This window comes from Triticum urartu, chromosome 3A, assembly GCF_056163025.1.
Source record: "Triticum urartu cultivar PI428250 chromosome 3A, HENAU_Tu73, whole genome shotgun sequence".
Taxonomy (NCBI): Eukaryota; Viridiplantae; Streptophyta; class Magnoliopsida; order Poales; family Poaceae; genus Triticum; species Triticum urartu.
In genome coordinates, this window is record NC_141875.1 from 261,838,313 (window position 1) to 261,860,409 (window position 22,097).

General features: G+C 47.5%; 1 protein-coding gene across 5 annotated transcripts in view; it reads right to left on the reverse strand.

Annotated features, from left to right (window-relative positions):
- Positions 1-15,580, reverse strand: part of LOC125543974 (piezo-type mechanosensitive ion channel component) — a 43,057-nt gene extending 27,477 nt beyond the window's left edge. The window contains exons 1-8 of one of the 5 annotated variants that reach the window (XM_048707485.2): positions 15,194-15,579; positions 14,558-14,756; positions 14,334-14,414; positions 9,508-9,667; positions 9,219-9,364; positions 8,749-8,905; positions 8,453-8,639; positions 5,514-5,629 (exon numbers count right to left, since the gene is read on the reverse strand). In XM_048707485.2, coding sequence (XP_048563442.1) covers positions 5,514-5,629; positions 8,453-8,639; positions 8,749-8,905; positions 9,219-9,364; positions 9,508-9,667; positions 14,334-14,376 — 809 coding nt within the window. In that variant the 5' untranslated portion in view covers positions 14,377-14,414; positions 14,558-14,756; positions 15,194-15,579. Of the gene's footprint in view, positions 1-5,513; positions 5,630-8,452; positions 8,640-8,748; positions 8,906-9,218; positions 9,365-9,507; positions 9,668-14,333; positions 14,415-14,557; positions 14,757-15,193 lie in introns of those variants that run through there. The other 4 variants (XM_048707486.2, XM_048707484.2, XM_048707487.2 and 1 more) reach the window with 4 other exon arrangements.
- Between the last annotated feature and the right edge of the window lie 6,517 nt (positions 15,581-22,097).

A 22,097-nucleotide genomic window follows, 5' to 3' on the forward strand; every position in this document is an offset into this window, starting at 1 on the left:
CGCCGGCGGCGAACTACTGCTCACCTGGGAGCAGTGGGACGCACGCCTTCAGCAGCGAAGCCGTGATGGCTCCTCTGGCAGTAGGGGAGGGACCGCCACGGGAGGCAGAGCGCGTGGCAGAGGCAGAGGCCACGCCCAGAGCGGCGGCGCCAACCGCGGTCGTAGACGGGGCCAGCCCAGCAACAAGGTGGACCTGGGCGACTTGGCGGCAATGGCGACCGGAACAAGTGCCGCTACTGCAACATGCCACGTCACTGGATCCGGGATTGCCACACGAGGAAAGCCGATGAGGCAGCCGCGGCAACGGCAAACCTCGTCCAGGCTGACGTGGACGGTGGGCCAGCAATGATGTTGGCAAGAGTCGAGCCCGTGCAGGAGAGCTCAGCGTCTCCCGCGACCACGGCCCCGACAACCACCCATTCCGTGCAGGAGGCACGGAGCCCGTCCACGGGTTCCATCCCTTCAGTGACAGCCCACACCCCGACAACGACGTTTTCGGGGCCTGTCGACTGGGAGGCGGTGAAAGCCCGGGTGTGGGGGAACCACACCACGACGACAAAGGGGTACAACGTCACCTGATGGCCCCTACTCGCCACAGCAGAACGGCGTCGTCAAGTAGAGAAACAAAACAGTGCTCGGGATGGCACGCTGCATACTCAAGGCAAAGCAGGTGCCGAGCACGTACTGGGGGGAGGCCGTGCTCACGGCCGTTTTCATCCTCAACCGCTCTTTCACAAGGAGTGTCGACGACAAGACGCCTTACGAGGCGTGGTATGGGAGGAAGCTCGACATACGCTTCCTCCGCACCTTTGGTTGCGTCGGGCACGTCAAGAGGACGCGCCCTCAGCTGAAGAAGCTCGACGACAGGAGCACCCCGATGGTGTTCATGGGCTACGAGATGGGCTCCAAGGCGTACAAGATGTACGATCCTGTCGCGAAGCATGTGCATGTCTCGTGTGACGTCATCTTTGACGAAGACACGCGATGGACTTGGGAGGCGTCGGGGGAGTCCCCAGCAAGCAGCTCCTTCACCGTGGAGTACCCGATGTACTCTACAACCCCGGGAAGCAAGACCCCGGGAAGCCCGGCAGGTGTGGATCCGGGAACTGCAACCCCAAGAACACCGTCCCCAGGCACAGCATCCCCAGACACCCTGTCGTCAAGCAAGGTGGTTCCCGGGAGGCTGTTTGCAACCCCGCCAACAGCAAGGTTGGGGTTGTTCGACGCCGACGATGGCGTTGGCGCCCCCCACATGTTTCGGCGCATGGGGGATCTCCTCGGCGAGGCTGCGGCAACACCGCAACAGCCCAAGGACGAAGACATTGATGACGACGACGTCCTGCATCTGATGGCCGGCGAGGAGCCAACCACGTTCGCGGAGGCCGAGCAAGAGGATTGCTGGCGCCGCGCGACGAGCTGGCGTCGATCAACGACAACGCCACTTGGACACTCACCACTTTACCTGTTGGGCATCGAGCCATCGGGCTTAAGTGGGTGTTCAAGGTGAAGGACGAGCACGGCGCCATTGTCAAGCACAAGGCACGCCTCGTCGCAAAGGGCTATGTGCAGCGTGTAGGAGTGGACTTCGAGGAAGTCTTTGCTCCAGTGGCAAGGCTGGAGTCCGTGCGGCTCATCCTTGCCGCGGGTGCTCACCACGGGTGGGAGGTACACCACATGGACGTCAAGTCGGTGTTTCTCAACGGCGACCTTAACGAGGAGGTGTACGTCTCCCAGCCTCCAGGGTTCGTTGCCAAGAACCGTGAGCAGGGCGTGTACAGGCTACACAAGGCCCTGTATGGTCTCCGGCAAGCCCCAAGGGCGTGGAACACTAAGTTTGATGCAAGCCTCGCATTCCTTGGGTTCTCACGCAGCATTTCTGAGCATGGCATGTACTCGCGTGGCACCGCGAACACGCTGCTCATCGTCGGCATCTACGTCGTTGATCAGCCGAGGGCGGGCGCTTATCTTTCGGCACACAGGCAGTGGCCTGTGCACAGGGAGGCTCCCAATGCCAATGGCGGTGTCCGGCGCTGATGGGGCAGGGTCGCACTGGCGATGTCTGCTTCAGGGACGGCGACGTTCGCCTCTCTTCTTCACCACCAGCCAGACCCTGCACGTGCTTCCCACGGAGGACGTCGAGACCTTGCAAAGTTCACATGGAGGACGCAGGGGAAACGGCTTCAAGGTTGTGGTGGATGTTGCAGGTTGGTTTACGTTAGTGTGGAGTGACAGCGGACGGATCTGTGTCGGGTGACAGTCTTAAGGTGGGAAGACATTCCATCCATCTGCTAGCACCACTCAGGCCTGATATGGAGTATTGGCTGGCACAACTATTCAAAGATATGTCATCAAGATGGTGACTGGAGCAGCACTTCATGTCCGGGGTGAAAACTCTTGTTCTGGCCTTTATTGGTCGGGCTCAACAGCGACGAACTTGCGTCGTTAGCGTTGTCTCCTTGCTGATGTGCTGGCCTTCATTGGTTGGTCTCAAGAACCCGAATGAAAATCCTTGTCAACAACAGCACGAGGGAGAGCCAAACTATTACTATTTCATCTAACTTGAATAACCAAGGACTGAATTTGACTATGGATTCTGATAACTCGAGAAGTTTTTATTTGGTTATGATCCAAAAAGAATTTACCAAAAAAGGCTTTAGCCCCGCTTTATACATAAAGCCATTATCAACAACCACCTGGCACAAACGCACACCACTACAACACATGCACATACCCAAGGCAGGAACATAGGCGCTGAGGCGCAGCAACACCACCCCTAGCACTACACGAGCACCCGAGGACTCCAACCATGAACACGCCACCGTGAAGAGAAGAAGCCGCATATGACGAACCGAGGGCTCCAAGGCGGCACCTTCAGGAAGTTACGACACCTAAGTGCCGCCACCGCCCGATCCAAGGATCAGAGTTTCCCCTAGAGCACCACGCCGAGCAATGAGAGCCGCGAAAACGCCTTCAAGAAGGGAGCGAGCTTCACCGCCGCCGGTTTGTCCGAAGATAGATCAGGTTTTCACCTCGGCCAACACTCACCGTCACCGAATGCCACACCCCGGCTGCCAAGCCACCCACACGGCCATGACCACCGGGCAGCACCGAGCCACGGGCTCTGCCCAAGAGCACCGCGCTACCACCACCAAGGCCGCCGCCCCGGCATCCAAGACCTAGACACCACCACACTCGAGACCCACCGCTACCCCAACCAAAGAGACGAGCGGAAAGGCCCCGCCTTTCGCACCCCTAGACGACCCCCAACGCCGAGACCCAATAGGCCGGCCGAAATTGGCTCCCATCGACCCGTCCGGCCACACCGAGCACGAGACGAGCACGACCCTGCAGCCAGGCACGGGACGAGCACGATCCTTCAGCCGGGCGCGAGATGAGCTCGGTCTTGCAGCCGCTCGCGAGACGAGCATGGTCCTGCTGCCACGCGCGAGACAAACTCAGTCCTGCTGCCGCGCGCGAGACAAACTCAGTCCTGCTGCCGCGCGCGAGACAAACTCGGTCCTGCAGCCGGGCGCGGGACGAGCTCAGTCCTGCAACACCATGCGTGAGACGGGCGATGGACCGCAGCTGGGAGAGGACCAGCCCTTCGACGAAAGTAGCGCACGGCGCCGAGGAGAGGGATTGAAGGCTGAAACAGTCCACCTGCAAACGAACCGACGCCGACGGAGAAGCTAACCGTCGTAGCAGCCGGAACCGCCGAGTTGCCGTGTAGACACCAAGCAGCAGGGAGGCCACCATACCTCCCTGCGCCGCCGTAGCCCATGACAAGAGAAGCCACCACGCCGGGCCGTTGCCCTAACCCGCGCCGCTCACCAAGACCCAGCCTAGGTCCGACAGAGCAAGCAACCATCGACCGCACCTCCGCCCGCCAGCCCTGCCGCCAAAGCAACAGCAGACGCGCCGCCAGGACGCAGCCACCACGGCACCACCAGCCATCCCCGCTGCCGCGCACGGCGCTCAGATCTAGCCGCCAGCCCCGTCCGACCGCGTCCACCCCACCACGTGTCTGGGCCACCATGACGACACCGGTCGCAGCCAGCAGCCCACCGTGGACCACGGCTGCTCCCCGCCGCCAGACCTCGCAGATCGGGCGCGTGCAGCCGCCACACCCAGCGAGGAGGGAAGGAGAAGAACAGAGGGCACCCAAGGAGAGGCCCCGCCGCCACCCTCACTGGAGCCTGCCCGAGTTTCGCCGGCGGAGGGCCTCCAACGGCGACGAGACGAGTAGGGGGGGAGGCCCGACAACGCTCAAGGGGAGTCACCCCCCATGTCGCTAGTGGAGGGCGACGCGGGGGTGTTTTTTCTGGGGCATTTATCCCTTCTTGAAGGTGTTGTTGTGGACAAAGTTGACTAAATCATAGGTGTTAGATTCATACCTTGTAACGGTTATGACATAGTTATCTTTGTTATGTTCTGCTTGTTCATGACTTTAGTCTCGTTGCCTTGCATCTACTTCAGCAAAGATAGATGTGTGCATCACAATAATGCAGAGGCCAGGGGGTTCAACCTCCTCGAAAAGAAAGGCAAATCAGGGTAGGAGAAGAGAGTTTAGGACTGAAGGGCACATAAGCATGGAATTGTTAGTGTCTAACCCAACTTGATTAATCTTGCTTTTCTTGATCTTGTTCGCCATCAATTCTCAGTTTCTCTCGCATTGTACTTCAAATACAGGAGGCTCCAAAAACTTGTTTCACGAGCTCGACAAACCTGCCAGAATGAGTGGAAACTTTTTTCTGGGCAGATTTACATAACATGGGTTTTCAGTTTAGTAAGCAGATATCTTAACCCGAAACCGATAGTTTGTAATATATTATTGGTACTCAGCATCTTATGTGAACAATCTGCACACTTCTGTTCCAGCAGAGCAACCACAATGAGCAAATCTGAGAAGATCACTTTAAAGGGGAGACAGATCAAGCAGTAGAGCCTGTAAGCAAAACAGAGGAACCAAAAGTACAGGCACACCACAAACAGATGAAATTAAAGAAATATTGGAGCAGATGGGCTCAACTACCAGATATCATCACAATAACTGTTTAATGCAGAAAATAACGTCGTTATAGCTGAAATAAAGTTTATGTCCTCCTAGTCTTTCAGAGATCTTGGAGAAGCTATGACGGTGGTGAGGAAGAAGACTGCAGGGACACAAATTAGACGAAGCAGTGGCAATGCTGGCTGAATGAGCAGCAGTGGCTGCTAGTAGAGGCGACAGGAGTTGGTCAGGGAAGAAATGGCAAGTGTATTTATTTTATTTTTGGGAAACTTACAAAAGAGTACTTGCTTTATGCAGTGTCATTTTCCATAATAAACTCTGATCGCAGTGTCATTTAGTAACTGAGCTCCTTTATGGTGTTGTTTCTCTAATTTCATCATCTGTGGTGTTACTGAGCTAATTTCCCTAATTACAAAATATAAAATAGCGAGCATGTTCCGCAGTTCAGGAAATAAAAAGTGGATAATTCAATGATTTTTTAATGTACAAAAAAATTCCATACCGAGATTGACGAACCAAAAATGCATTCCTAGAAGGGAGAAGGTCCTCTGTTAAGCTGTCGTTTTCTAGAGACATTAGACTATCCATTTCTTGTATGTCTCGCTTGAATGATGACAGCTACAATGAGAGAAAAAGAGCATTAGAAGGCAAAGATCTTTTGACTACTGACATGTGAAAAGCCAAAGGCCCTGAAAAGTGATGGTAGAGTGTAACTGATTCTTCATTAAGCGCTGGTAGACTGTAACTGATTCTTAATTAAGAGGACTAACGCAAAGTTATTTCTAATGTTACTCCCTCTGTAAACAAATGTAAGACGTTTTATTTACAGAGGTAGTATATTCTATCATATGTCACTTCACGTTCCTTTGTTCATTCCATGGTTTTTAAGGCATCGCTTAGGCGCTCAGGCTGCAGCTGAAGGCATCCACCTTGGAGCTTTGAGGGATTTGGAGCGTCAGTTAGCCGTAGCCATAGGGCGTCGCCCTAGGCCAGGGAAGTCATCACAAGAGCATCGAGCGGAAAACATGAAAAAGAGATCAAGTGGGGATTTGCGCGCGGGGATAAGAAGAGAAGGCGGAGAGAGAGTGATGCTGACCAAACAACTGACAACCAGAAGTCTGAACTAATGGAAAGGGCTAGGCAATCCACATATACACTTCAACAGCCCCCTCTCACGTGTGACGCGGGAAGTCAACACGTGAATAGACTCAGAGGTATGGCTCAAGAGGCCTATACGTGGACACAAAGGGGGCAACAGCAATTTTTGGACAAATTGCGAAAGCCAAGACTTGAACTCAAGACCTTAGGCTCTGATACCATGTTAAGCTTCGTGGACTAGCCAACGCAACCAAAAGTCTGAACTTATGGAAAGGGCTAGGCAATCCACATATACACTTCAACACTCTGCACCAGGGAACTATCAGGTACAAAAATAAAGTAGAGGTTGGTCACAGCCCTACTCTCAGGAAAGATATAATTACTGCACCGTATAGCAGTGAATTAGGAGGCCGCTCAGGTCAAGGAGCAACTTATCAGACTCAAACTCCTCTTCCACTGGTCTGGCATGAAACAAGATGTGCAAACCTTCATTCAGCAATGCACTAGGTGCCAAACAAACAAGCCTGACCACACACAATACACAAGCCTCCTCCAAGCACTCCCTATACCTAAATCTGTCTAGACCCATGTCAACATGGACTTTGTGGAAGGACTGCCATTCGCAAACAATAAAGATCTCATTTTGGTTGTTATGGACAATTCACTAAGTACAGTCATTACATTCCTCTAAAGCACTCCATCACTGTTATATCTCTTGTTGCAGCCTTCACTGACGACATCTTTAAGTTGCATGGCATTCCCTCACCTTGCGCATTAAGCGCTTAAAAGGTGAAAAGGGGCAAGGGTGCCTCACCTCACCTCACCTTACCACCTTAAAACCCATGGCTCATTCTAATTTAGGCCCTGTTCGGGACGGAGGAAAAGCATAGCAAAAGTAAAGAAAGTTCATTCCTGAGGAACTGTAACAAGTTATGGTATGCGGAAGGCAGGAATAGCCTTGTACCAATCCTTTGGAAAGTTTCTTAGCCCCGCACTTCCAAAGGCTGATCAACCATGCACTTTGGGACCCACATAGAGTTCAAAATAGGTAGCATGCATGCATGCTGGGGCATGTCTAGACCTGAACTCAAACAATGTGACATAGAAAAATTATCCAGTGAGACCTACTTCTGTAGATTTCCTGGGCTATTTTTCCTGCATTCCAAACACCACCAGCGGTGTTCAAATGGTGTATTTCTATCCCTATGTTTTACACCTTGTTTCCTTTCCTATTCCTCCATTTTGTCCCAATCCTATTTTTTCTTCCCTTTGATCCAAATAGGACCTTACATGGTGTATATCCATTATGTCCATCCAAACAAACAAACACCACCACTTGTACTGGATGGAACACATACCACATTATGGGTAACACTAGGCACTACATAATCCAACTAGTTTAGTTGCTACACTGTTGTGGTTGATCCTACATTGGCTAAGCTCTACCTTACTTGTAGCCTGTGAAGTTACCACTTCAATTTGCTGGTACAGTATTCATAAACTTGTTTCAACCATCTTACAAATGCATGTTGACAAGCAACAACACTTCATCTCTAATCAAATTAAACATGTGTTAGAATAATTTAAAGAAGATGGCATTCCCGTTATTGCTTGAAGCTATGTCCCCGTATGTAAATCACTAGCCCTCTTAGAGCATCTCCAACAGCTGCATAAAAGTTTCGCGCGCTAAAATAGTTTTAGCGCACCACTGTAGCACTTTTAGGGCGCCAGACCCAACATTGATTTAGCAGATGCCCGAAAACGCGCGCCCAAAAAAACACGCAGTGCAAATTGTGAAGCGCGCGCAATCCGGCGCCCCAAATTTGCAGCTTCTGATAGCGCTTTTTAGCGCGTGCCCAATCCTTTTTTGCGCGTGCACTATTTTACAGCTTCGGCTGGAGCTGTCCGACGCCCAAAAAACCCAAATTTTAGCGCGTGGAGCAGTTTTTGTGCGCCTGTTGGAGATGCTCTTACTTCACAGTTATCTATTCCTTTTACTATTTAGACTACTGGATGTTAGAATAAATAAGTCGACGAGAAGAAATGTTTTTCAAATTGGTTGTACATACATATTTTTTTAATAAAGCACGAATTGAATGAAGTGGCAACAATGGCATGAGTTTGCCATTTTACAGCCTCTCCAAGAATTTGGTACAATTTCATTCTCTGGAATTCTATACACGACAGATACTAAGCAAGTAAGCTTGAAGCATCAAGAACGAGCAAAGAAAAAACAAAGGATGATCAGTATCACTGCCAATATCATGGTTTTACCATATGATTCAAAATATCCTCACACAGTGTGTGCCCACTATATTATATTTGAGATTCTTAGCTGCTTACCATGAAGTAATACACCAGAAGAGAAATACCGGAGGACAGCTCAGGCCATTCTGATTTTGAAGAAACTTTGAATAGACCAATAAAGTCAGCAAATGCTACCACAACATAGGGAAACTTGACACGCAGTTGGTAAATATAAAGAAGAAGAATGCTGAAGACTGAATATATCTCAAGTAACCTCCACCACCTTCAGAATGCATTGCAAACACAATTTAACAATTATCAACAAATGTGCAATCTCAATATAATAGACTAATTGTTCACAGCAAAGAAGAAAAAGCAAAGATGGAGCTTACCGGAAAAGACCAAGAAAGTTACTCGTTAAGGACCAATCCACAAGACCGATGCAGCTAAATACAAAGAATGGCAACGAAATCCAAGAAGGGTGACTGATACTGACAATTAATTGGACAGCAGGCAGCAACAAACAGCACGCAACCCGAAAATGATAACCTGCACACAGAAAATGCATATATCCATTAGGCAGTAGACAATGGTAAGTATTGAACTTAAGTTTGTACAGTTCTTCAGTACAGACCTATGGTAAGATAAACAGCTCGGCTGCATCCTTTCTAAACAGGCATATATGGACTAAAACATTGCAAGAAAAACATATTTTAATAGCAAACGAAGTAACATCATTTCCTAGTATATGAATGAATGTATTTCACAAAACAGTTTGAAATCTCCTATTACACAGTCCAGGAATATAACTATCATTTATTTAGGTTAGTCTGACTCGATGCACAGTGCACCACATGCTGACCTATTTGCTCAATGTCAAAGGAGAAGTTGAGCCAACATGAATCTTGATGGATCCTGCTTCCAAAGACTTCAACCAAAGAAAGGACAGCAGCAGATAGCTGTATGATAAGAAAATAGATAACAGATGGTGATTCCCAAGGCTGGTCCCTGCATCAACTATCATGATTAAGTGCAATCCAGATATTGCCTGCATAGGAGGCATATAGAGACAGTTGTACTCATGGATATGAGCAGATACATGAACATGAACACAACAAAAGTCAATGCAAATAACGGAGTCATTTAAATACCTTGCAAAACCAACCAGCTTCGCCCACCAGGAATGAGCCACAATCCATCCCTTTCCCTCAATTCCCCATATTATATGAAACGTAACTTGAGCCAAAATGACAACTGCTGAGTAAATAACTGTACACCAGTATAATAGGTACAGCCTCCAATTGTGAAATCCTTCCAGATAAGGATAGAACATTAGTTATCCAAGATGTGCAGAAATAAATAATGTAGATGTAGATTATATAGATAATACACAAAGAAAACAGTTTCTCATGTGAAAGTTGCAACCAGACTACGTATCATCTTTGAATTCAGTACTCCCTCCGATCCAAATTAATTGACGCAGCCTCTATACAATGTAGCCCAAGGGGGCAAAAATATAGTACAAACACAAGGAGATTATGACCACAGGTCAATTTACCGGAGACTAGGAACTAATAGTACCTTAATACACCCCGCCCCCTCCCCAATGGAAAGCATATGTCACATAAATATCCGAAATCTGAGTTTTGATAGCATTAATCTAGAAAAGGTGTCAAGGAGAGTCATGACATCTTCTACAATCAAACCATGCCAAAAGAGGTCCCACGATCAGGGAAAAGGACCAGAAGCAAAGGTTGATGGACAAAAAGGTTGTGGACTTGCGCCATACATGAACATGGTATAGCAACGGACCTTAGTGGATGCAACAGAAGGGACGATTCTAGATAGAAAAGACGTGAAGCATGCATCAGCTCCTCGGCCTTCACAAAAACAGCAGGCATAGCTCACCAAATTCTCTGCCACAACAAGACCATCGCAGAAGCAAAACACAAGCAGACCACCAGCAATAGCCACACACAAGAGGCACAAAGTAGCAACAGCCCAAGTAGTAGCAGGCCCAACAAAAGTCACCATGGAGCTCTTATAGTTGCAAAGGCAAACAATGGTTAGTGACACTTGATGAAGATGCCCAGACAGATTGACCTCCATGATGGCCCAGAGAAGGCAAGGTTGATGAAGACCACGACCTGTAGATGGAGATGAGACACAATGGGTCATGTTCCCTCTCCCTGTCACAACACCACCAGTCAATTACCATCAGTAATGACAAAGTCCCAAACCCCTGCAGCTGCCAACACCTTGCCTGCACTGAATCGAGTACCCATCGCTTTGCACTGAGAAGCAGCCTCATGATGGAGCCCCAAGCCTGAGCTTGGGCGCTAGTGCCACAGGTTCATCTTGGTAAAGGAGTATTAGTATAGGTCTAGGTCTCTTTTAAGTAGTCGTATTAGTCTAGGTTTCCTTCCTTGTACCCCAAGTCTACTGTGCTATATATTTGACCCACAGGCTATGCAATACAACTAGGTTCCTCCTCTAACATGGTACCATGAGCCCAGGTTTAGGGTTTTCGGCATGCCGCAACGCACGCTCTAATTGGAAAAAATCCAGTCTCCACCTCTCTCAATCGATCTCATCACTCTTCTTCCATTGTACATCGTCATTCTCATCGAACATTTCCTGAATGCGCCACCCATCCACCGCCAACCCGATTTCCTCACCCGGCTCATTTTCATCCATCAATCGAGCCTCCTCTGCTTCAGATCGAAGCCACGTCCAGATCACAGGAGCCGCTAGGCGATCCAGCTTCCCGACTCCATCGTGCACAACCAAGAGATCGAGGTCGGCATGTACCAGCCATTAGCTTCTCCATGGGGCCTACTCCGTCTAGATCGGGCCAACGTTGGGCCATCTTCTTGCCTACTCCGGACCTCCTAGATTGACGCGCCTCTCACCGGCCTTTGTTGAAGCCTGCTCCCCTCAGATCGAGCGACATCGCCGCCATCGAGATCTCTGACCACCTCTAACACTTCCTCGCTGCATCGCACGCTTGTGCTGCTCCGCCCGGCACCAAGTTTCCCCAGCCAGCTGCTCCACGTCTCGGAGGCTAGTTGGTCTACTGCATCACACGTAGGCAGCTCTAAGAGACAGCGCACTCCCTCACTGTTGTTCATACCACCCCTAAACGAGAGCTCACTGCCACTCAGACACGTGACATCGCCACAGTATCTCCCTTTAGTCCCAACCACCGACGATAGCCTCAGGCTGATCTGCCCGACTCCTCCCCATCTAGTGCTACTACAGCTTCCAAGTGGCATCGTGCACACCCCTAAGCTCGACGCACACGTCTAGCATGCCTGCCTTCTCAAGGACACCACCAACGCTTGCACCATGAGTTCCCTCTTGGATTGGGCTGCCTGTATCGACCGCGTTACTCTACCGCCCCTTGCACCACTGCCATCTCCCACCAAGCCACTGCGATCCACCCTCTTCGCCGCCTCCCCATCCAGTCTCGGAGCTCCACTGGCCACCCTTACCGCCACAGTCGTCGCCTACTCCCGCAATGCCTTGGCCTGCTTAGCACCTCCCTGTGTGGGCTTCTTCCACGCTTGTCGACAGGCCACTAGCCTTGCCTGTTCTTTTGACCAAGTGTAAGTCATTCCAAAATACAATCTTTAAAAAAAGAGCAATTACAATGTCCTTGCCGACGGGCATCGTTTCTCTCCCTCGGTGGTCGGTGATTCTTGACGGTGGTCGTTTCTCCGACTCTGTCTCACACGTATACCTTCCATCAGTGTTGGGTGCTCGTCCGCTAGTTGATGTTCTTCGGTGCTCCTCGCCAACATCTCACCTGCATGGCCTCTTCCGCCGCCTCCCCTACAGGCACAACTGCTCCTGCATCATTGTCTTGCATCTGTTTTCTATTTTCCGTCAAATCGTTATTTGCCAGCCTTCTTTTCTTTTCTGATCCTGGTCAGCATAACTTTTGTTGGCCTTACCGTCCTTGTTGTCTTCTATAAGCCTGATGTCTACGCCCATTTCCATGCCTCCGAGCTTCTTTTGCCGCCGGTTTCTTGGGCTATAAACTTTTGCGCTTCATTCTCTTGATGTGCATCTTCCTTTGACAACCCATCAAATCTTGTATATTCTCCTTGTTGAGGTGTATATGTGGATCGCCTAGCCCTTTCCATCGGTTCGGACTTTTGGTTGTGTTGGCTAGTGCATGAAGCTTAGCATGGTATCAAAGCCCAAGGTCTTGAGTTCCAAGTCTTGGCATTTGCAGTTTATCTAAAAATTACGGTTGTCCCCTTCTATGTCCACATATAGGCCTCTTGAGCCATACCTAAGTCTATTCACGTGTTGACTTCCAGCGTCACATGTGAGAGGGGGTGTTGAAGTGTATATGTGAATTGCATGGCCCTTTCCATCAGTTCAGAATTTTGGTTGTGTTGGCTAGTGCATGAAGCTTAACACTCCTGATGTGTTGTCTTCCTCTGATGAGCCATCTTCTCGTTATCCCTCTTTGGATTGACTCAACGGGTTTTTGAAGATTCCTTGCTAAAACGACACTATCAAGACGCGGATTTTGGAGTTTCATTATTTTTGTTTGTAGTGTTATACTTTTGCAACCACTATTCTATTGCATACACTTTGCATTTGAGGGGGGGTGTTAAGGAGTATTAGTATGGGTCTAGGTCTGTTTACGTAGTCCTATTAGTCTAGATTTCCTTCCTTGTACCCCAAGTCTACTGCACTATATATTTGCCACATGCGCTATGCAATGCAACTAAGTTGCTCCTCAAGACATTTGCCACTGCCTTTGAGGGCGGGGTAGTAACGCGGCAAATTTGTCCTCGTAGCGTAGGAGGGCTGTGGTGAAAATATCCTTCATGGGTAAAGGGCTCAGTGGTAAGTCTCTGGTAATGGCAGCCATGAAGATAGGAAGGTAACAAAATGGCAAGATAGAAGAGGAAGCATGTGGAACTGATGGACAGGCCACTGTCTTTTAGTGCTATAATCCACATTGTGTTTTGCCACTGCCTATCACCTAGCTTGCCTATGCACGCTTAGGCATTCTGATACAAAGAGTTGCTAGCAGGGCTGTGAGAGGTTGGACGACATAGAACCAAGAGGAGGAGGAGCAGAATGGTGAGAGGTCACCCGAAAAAGGTGAGCAGCAAGGCTAGGAGGTCACACCGGAGGAGGAGCGACAGTGGAGGATTCGGGGTCTAGGAATACAGTGTGTGTCATACTCCTCTCTTTCCGCGACATAGCTAATCCGGTACAGCAAATTATGGAACCCTAGCATGCCAACCCGGTCTAAGTCGTCTATCTGCTCTAATCTAAACTGTCCATCTGCTCTCCTCTATCTCTTTCTCTAGCATGTTCCCTTCAACACACACATCGATGGCGACAATGGTCGGCGCTGCAGCTCCTCCTCCACAGCGGCATCTCGTTCCCCGGCGCTACAGCTCTTCCCTGCAGCCACATCTCCTTCCCTGCCGCCGGAGTACCTCGTCGGACGCCTAATAGTTAGTGTGTTGTCTGGTTTTATAATTGATCGGAGAAAACAGATTTTGGCGTGTAAAGTTGAAGTTTTCAAAGAATAAATCGAGGACAGGGTACACCGCATTACTAGCCATAAGAAAGAGAATTTATTTGGTACGAGAAATACTAGTCTCATGTCAATAAGAAAAAAATGAATTTGTTCTTACGCTTTGCAAATGCATTTTTATAGAAACACCTAGATACCACAATACAAACTATCCACAGCAAATTAAATAGCATAGGAAGACACTAATGTAAAGTTAAGAAATGAATATTAAGTTCGTAACCACACATGTCTATAGTAACTTGATTGACAAGAGTTCGCAGTTATAAGAAAAGGATTATTAACTTTTATGTTGTGGTGCTGTAGATTAGTTCTTCAAACAGTATATGGATCCAAACAAAGTGTAGTTTAGCTCCAAAGAGATATATTGACAATACTTAGCTAACGTAGAAAAAAAAGCTGGCATACCTCTCCTTGGAGCAACAAAGCGGATAGCAAAGAAGATAACCATATTAACAAGAGAAATCAAGCTCCAGTCAAGTAAGGAAGCTGCAAAAAAAGGTACACATTGAAGGGTTAGATCAAAAAATCCATGTTAAAGCTCAAAAAGGTTTCAAGTAGTTATTGTATCCAAACATCCAGAAATAGGTGTGTTTTCAAACCAAAACAAAGCATACCAACCACTCAGCTACCTAGCAATCCATAAGGGCATCTCCAACGCCCGGCGCTTAGCACCAGCGCCAGGATTAGAAACCTGGCTAATTGGCAGTTTACGCCCTGAATCCCATCGTCGGACGTAGCGTCGGCGCAAGACCTGGCAGCGAGCGCTTGATTGATTCTCTTCCCATGCGAAGCTCCCGGCTATTTTAATTTAGCCCGCAGAATTAGCACCTGCCGTTGTAACCTCAGGCGCTTAGGCATTTTTTATGTTATAAAATGTATTTATTTTCTCTATTAGCGCCTCCACAAGCGTGTACCATTGCAGATGCCCTAAGCAAGCCTTATGTTTCTAGATTAAATTATCATGACAAATTCCAACAACTAAGTCTTCAAACCAAAAGTGTGGGCACCGATTGATCCCAGAACATAACTTTGTTGTCCTTTACAAATAGGAGCTATCGTATATAAGCAATAAGTATAACAAGACCCCAAGAAGAGACGAGTGGCATAAATATGAACGAATCCATCTTGCAGTGGAATTTTACTGTTTCTTCTTTTGCCATTCTCCCGATTGGCCAATAGACGCCGTATGAAGTGGCAATATCAAATTTTATGCTAATCCGCATTTCAAAAGGGCTCGGATCGGCAGGGGGGAAGAGGAGCCGCACCTGTCAGGAGGAGCAGCGGTAGCAGACAGCGGCCGGCGCACCCACCTGTTCGCCACGCCATCTCGAGACGGCAGCCGCGGCCGCTCCTCTCCTTTCGGTCCAACTAGTCCGATGCCGGCAGCATCTCGCGAACCGAATCTTGCGCGCGGGGAGAGAGATCAGGATTTTAGGACGATTAGGGAAGGGTGGCGAGGGGATCTTACTAGGTGGGTTTATTTTCTTTTTCCTCTTCTCTGTTTTTATTTGCCTATTTGTGGTACCTGGACCCGGGTGTGTGTGCGCTTCCCGTGCTCCATCCTAGCGTTGACCATCGGCTCAAGAGTGTGACTTTTGCCCGGTGGTTAGAGCATCTGCAACCGGACGGATGGCTTGTCCTGCTCAAACCCATCCCAGATGCTCGGACATAACGCAGATATCCAACTCGTATCTGAGATAGAATGTGTCTGTCGCGTTTCTCCGACCATGTTCCTCAAAAGAAAAGGTACGGGTTATGTTGAATATATGAGCAAATCATTACGAGATTTAATTTGAGTAAACAGTAAATAAATCATGACGACGAAGACAGAGATTAAACTAATCGTGCGGACTAGCATAGTAGAAGAACATATCATATCTAGGGCATAGACTAGAACTAAGAATTCTAGCACGATCTCGAACAAAGAGGACAAGATCACATACGGTGCAGCGGGGGCAGAACCGCCGGCGTTGATATTGTCGCCCATGTCGTTGAGGAAAAGGTCGCCGAGGTCGGGGAAGAAGTCGTTGACGAAGTCGTCGCTGCCAGATGTCGCGCGGATGCGCTCCCCAAAAATCTGATCGCCCCTCTCCCGTACAGGATCATGAGAGACGGGATTCCGAAGGCCTGTTGTCCCTTCTTGTGATGCATGCCGAAAGAAGGGATGGAGAAGACTTGTGTGGCGGCGCAATGATCTGGAACGATGGTGTGAAACCATACGATGCGGCGGCGGCTAGAGTAGAGGTCTGTCTGACTATATAATACGGGTCGAGTAAGTCGTGGGAGTAAACCCCATGTCCGAGTCACGATCCGAAAGAATCAGAAACGGTTCAGTAATTAACGCGTCCGTTAATTATTAATTAATGACTCATTAATTTTTCCAAGTAGCAAAAATATAGACAACATGCATAGCTCTGTCCTCGGCTTGGCTCAAACCCGCAACCTGCGGCGCGTCGTGACGAGGCGTGGCGAGCGAGGAGGAGGAGCACGCATGTAGGTCTCCTCTTCTCATGCTCATACAAGTGGTAGAATAGCTCGCTGATACGTCCATTTTGCATTATGCTTTTATATCGATATTTATTGTATTATGGGTTGTTGTTACACATTATAGCACAATACTTATGTCTTACAAGGTTTACATGAAGAGGGAGAATGTCGGCAGCTAGAATTCTGGGCTGAAAAATGAGCAAATACTAGAGAACTATTCTGCACAATCTTAAAAGTCATGAAACTTCACAGAGAATTATTTTGGAATATATAAAAAATATTGGACGAAGAAAGCATCAGAAAGGACCCACCAGCCATCCCCTGGGAGCGCCCCTTGCCTTGTGGGCCTCCTGGCAGGCCTCTGGTGTTCATCTTCTGCTATATGATGTGTTTTGACTTGAAAAAAATCATATGGAAATTTTCAGGACGAAGCGCCGCCGTCCCGAGGCGGAACCTGGGCAGAACCAACCTAGGGCTCCGGCGGAGCTGTTTTGTCGGAGAAACTTCCCTCCGGAAGGGGGAAATTGAAGCCATCATCATCACCAACGATCCTCTCATCGAGAGGGGGTCAATCTCCGTCAACATCTTCACAAACATCATCTCCACTCCAAACCCTAGTCCATCTCTTGTATCTGATTTTCGTCTCAAAACCTCAAATTGGTACCTGTGGGTTGCTAGTAGTGTTGATTACTCCTTGTAGTTGATGTTAGTTGGTTTGTTCGGTGGAAGATCATATATTCAGATCCTTAATGATAATTAATACTTCTCTGATTATGAACATGAATATGCTTTGTTAATAGTTACGTTTGTTCCTGAGAACATAAGAGAAGGCTTGTTACAAGTAATCATGTGAATTTGGTATTTGTTCGATATTTTAATGAGATGTATGTTGTCTCTTCTCTAGTGATGTTATGTGAATGTCTACTACATGACACTTCACCATTATTTGGGTCTAGGGAAAGGCGTTGGGAAGTAATAAGTCGATGATGGATTGCTAGAGGGACAGAAGTTTAAACCCTAGTTTATGTGTTGCTTCGTAAGGGGCTGATTTGGATCCATATATTTTATGATATGGTTAGATTTATCTTAATTCTTCTTTCATAGTTGCGGATGCTTGTGAGAGGGGTTAATCATAAGTGGGAGGCTTGTTCAAAGAAGGACAACACCCAAGCACCAGTCCACCCACATATCAAATTATCAAAGTAACAAATGTGAATCATATGAGCATGATGAAAACTAGCTTGACAGTAATTCACATGTGTCCTCGGGAGCGCTTTGCATTATATAAGAGTTCGTCCAGGCTTGTTCTTTGCTACAAAAAGGATTGGGCCACCTTGCTGCACCTTAGTTACTTTTGTTACTTGTTACCCATTACGAATTATCTTATCACAAAACTATTTGTTATCAATAATTTCAGTGTTTACAGAGAATACCTTGCTGAAAACCGCTTGTCGTTTCCTTCTGCTCCTCGTTGGGTTCGACACTCTTACTTATGAAAGGACTACGATAGATCCTCTATAATTGTGGGTCATCACTCACTTTATAAAGAGGTGCAAGTCTCACTCAACTTCCGAGGTGAGACTAAACTTTAGTCTCACTCACACCACTCACATGTGTGCATGAATGGGACAAGAGAATTTCAGAATTTTAGTTGGGCTTTGGGCCAAAGGACCACTAGCAAATTCCAACAATCCGCCACAAAGTCTCATTGGCACATCTCATCATTTAGTTCCAAAACATTGTTTATATACCGGTGCATAGTGAAGACTTTGAAGTTGAACTTTCACTTAGAGTTTTATGCTACACTATATCACAACTTGAATAGTGGACTAAGCCTTAAACTACAAGTTTTCTGCGAGACTAATTTCACACAAATTCTTGACTGATACTGGGCTACCGCAAGGCTTCCCCGCGGGTGGAGCGTGTACGTCATACTCCAAGGCCTTTCATGAATTTATTAGAGAATACCCAATTCTCACAGACTGCGACGTTAACAGTCAAATTCATATAGGTGTGTTCCTCAGGAGATGATCTGCAGGACAACATCTCTGCTTACCCAAATAAGCCACTTGGAACACATTAAGATAAATATCAACCTGCCATGCAGATCAGGAGAGTATTGCATCTTCACGGAGTGGGATAGTAAAAATAGGGATACTCTCCTCTCAGCTGACCAACAGCTTGTCTCTCACTTCTACTTCACGGGATCTCCGATCACATAGAGTGGGTTATCACTATGGACAACTCATGCGGTGGGTCACAAACCCATCTCTATCGATGCATTATCTATCACATTACATGATAGACCCTTTGTGAAGGGATCTGCCAAGTTTTCCGACGTTTGGATATAATCCAACATAATAAATCCGGAGTTCCTGAATTTTCTGACTGATTTTGGTCTCCTCTTCACATGCCTTGAGGACTTCATATTGGCCTTAGAACTATTTATCTTGACGATCACAGTTCAATTATCACAGTTCATCGGGATAGGGGGTATTGGTTTTTCAACCATAGGTAAGTCCATCAAAAGCTCACCAAGCCACTCTGCTTCAATAGTGGTAGTTGATGTCTACTATGCAACCTTCTACTTGTAGACTCGTGTTGGGCCTCCGAGCGTAGAGTTTTGTAGGACAGTAGCAAATTTCCCTCAAGTGGATGACCTAAGGTTTATCAATCCGTGTGAGGCGTAGGATGAAGATGGTCTCTCTCAAACAACCCTGCAACCAAATAACAAAGAGTCTCTTGTGTCCCCAACACGCCCAATACAATGGTAAATTGTATAGGTGCACTAGCTCGGTGAAGAGATGATGATACAAGTGCAATATGGATGGTAGATATAGGTTTTTGTAATCTGAAAATATAAAAACAGCGAGGTAACTAGTAACAAAAGTGAGCGAAAACGACATTGCAATGCTTGAAAATAAGGCCTAGGGTTCATACTTTCACTAGTGCAAGTTCTCTCAACAATGATAACATAATTAAATCATATGGCAATCCCTTCAACGTGCGACAAAAGTCACTCCAAAGTTCCTATCGTGAAGAACATAAGATGAAATTGCTTGTAGGGTACGAAACCACCTCAAAGTTATTCTTTCCGATCAATCCATTGAGCTATTCCTATAAGTGTCACAAACAGCCCTAGAGTTTGTAGTAAAATAACACCATATGACACTACCAGAGAAACAAGGACGAAAACTGTTGGGGAACGTTGCATGCAATTTCAAAAAAATCCTACGATCACACAAGATCTATCTAGGAGATGCATAGCAACAAGAGGGGAGAGTGTGTCCACGTACCCTCGTAGACCGAAAGCGGAAGCGTTAGATTAACGTGGTTAATGTAGTCGAACGTCTTCGCGATCCAACCGATCAAGTACCGAACGTACGGCACCTCCGAGTTCAGCACACATTCAGCTCGAGGACGTCCCTCGAACTCTTGATCCAGCAAAGTGTCGAGGGAGAGTTTCGTTAGCATGACGGCGTGGTGACGGTGATGGTGATGTGTTCTACGCAGGGCTTTGCCTAAGAACTACGACAATATGACCGGAGGAGTAAACTGTGGAAGGGGCACCGCATACGGCTAAGAAACAATTGTTATGCTTTGGGGTTCCCCCTGCCCCCGTATATAAAGGAGGAGGGGAGGAGGCCGGCCCTAGGGGCGCGCCCAAGTGGGGGGAAACCGACTAGGACTCCTAATCCTAGTCGCCCCCCCTCCCTTCCTTTCTTTCGGAGGGGGGAAAGGGAAGGAGAGGGAGAAGGAAAGGGGGCCGCGCCCCCTCCCCCTTGCCCAATTCGGACTCCCATGGGGGGGCACCCCTTGTGGGCTCCCCTCTCTCTCCCCTATGGCCCATGTAGGCCCATTACTTCCTCGGGGGGTTCCGGTAACCTCCCGGCACTCCAAAAAATACCCGAAACATTCCAAAACCATTCCGGTGTCCGAATACCATCGTCCAATGTATCAATATTTACCTCTCGACCATTTTGAGACTCCTCGTTATGTCCGTGATCTCATCCGGGACTCCGAATAATCTTCTGTCACCAAAACACATAACTCATAATACAAATCATCATCGAACGTTAAGCGTGCGGACCCTACGGGTTCGAGACTATGTAGACATGACCGAGACACATCTTCAGTCAATAACCAACAGCGGAACCTGGATGCTCATATTGGTTCCTACATATTCTACGAAGATCTTTATCGGTCAAACGCAATGACAACATACGTCATTCCCTTTGTCATCGGTATGTTACTTGCTCGAGACTCGATCGTCGGTATCTTCATACCTAGTTCAATCTCGTTACCGGGAAGTCTCTTTACTCGTTCTGTAATGCATCATCCTGCAATTAACTTATTAGTCACATTTCTTGCAAGGCTTATCGTGATGTGCATTACCGAGAGGGCCCAGAGATACCTCTCTGATACTCGGAGTGACAAATCCTAATCTTGATCTATGCCAACCCAACAAACACCTTCAGAGAAACCTGTAGAGCATCTTTATAATCACCCAATTACGTTGTGATGTTTGATATCACACAAGGTGTTCCTCCGGTATTCGGGAGTTGCATAATCACATAGTCAAAGGAATATGTATAAGTCATGAAGAAAATAATAGCAATAAGACTTATCGATCATTATGCTAAGCTAACAGATGGGTCTTGTCCATCACATCATTCTCCTAATGATGTGATCTCGTTCATCAAATGACAACACATGTCTATGGTCAGGAAATTTAACCATCTTTGATTAACGAGCTAGTCAAGTAGAGGCATACTAGGGACACTCTGTTTTGTCTATGTATTCACACGTGTATCAAGTTTCCGGTTAATACGATTCTAGCATGAATAATAAACATTTATCATGATATAAGGAAATATAAATAACAACTTTATTATTGCCTCTAGGGCATATTTCCTTTAGTCTCCCACTTGCACTAGTCAATAACCTAGATTACATTGTAATGATTCTAACACCCATGGAGTCTTGGTGCTGATCATGTTTTGCTCGTGGAAGAGGCTTAGTCAACGGGTCTGCCACATTCAGATCCATATGTATTTTGCAAATCTCTATGTCTCCCTCCTTGACTTGATCGCAGATGGAGTTGAAGCGTCTCTTGGTGTGTTTGGTTCTCTTGTGAAATCTAGATTCCTTCGCTAAGGTAATTGCTCCAGTATTGTCACAAAAGATTTTCATTGGACCCGATGCACTAGGTATTACACCTAGATCGGATATGAACTCCTTCATCCAGACTCCTTCATTTGCTGCTTTCGAAGCAGCTATGTACTCCGCTTCACACGTATATCCCGCCACGATGCTTAGTTTGGAACTGCACCAACTGACAGCTCCACCATTCAATATAAATACATATCCGGTTTGCGACTTAGAGCCATCCGGGTCAGTGTCAAAGCTAGCATCGACGTACCCATTTACGACAAGCTCTTTGTCACCTCCATAAACGAGAAACATATCCTTAGTCCTTTTCAGGTATTTCGGGATGTTCTTGACCGTTGTCCAGTGATCCACTCCTGGATTACTTTGGTACCTCCATGCTAAACTTATAGCAAGGGACACATCAGGTCTGGTACACAATATTGCATACATGATAGAACCTATGGCTGAGGCATAGGGAATGACTTTCAATTTTCTCTCTATCTTCTGTAGTGGTCGGGCATGGAGTCTGAC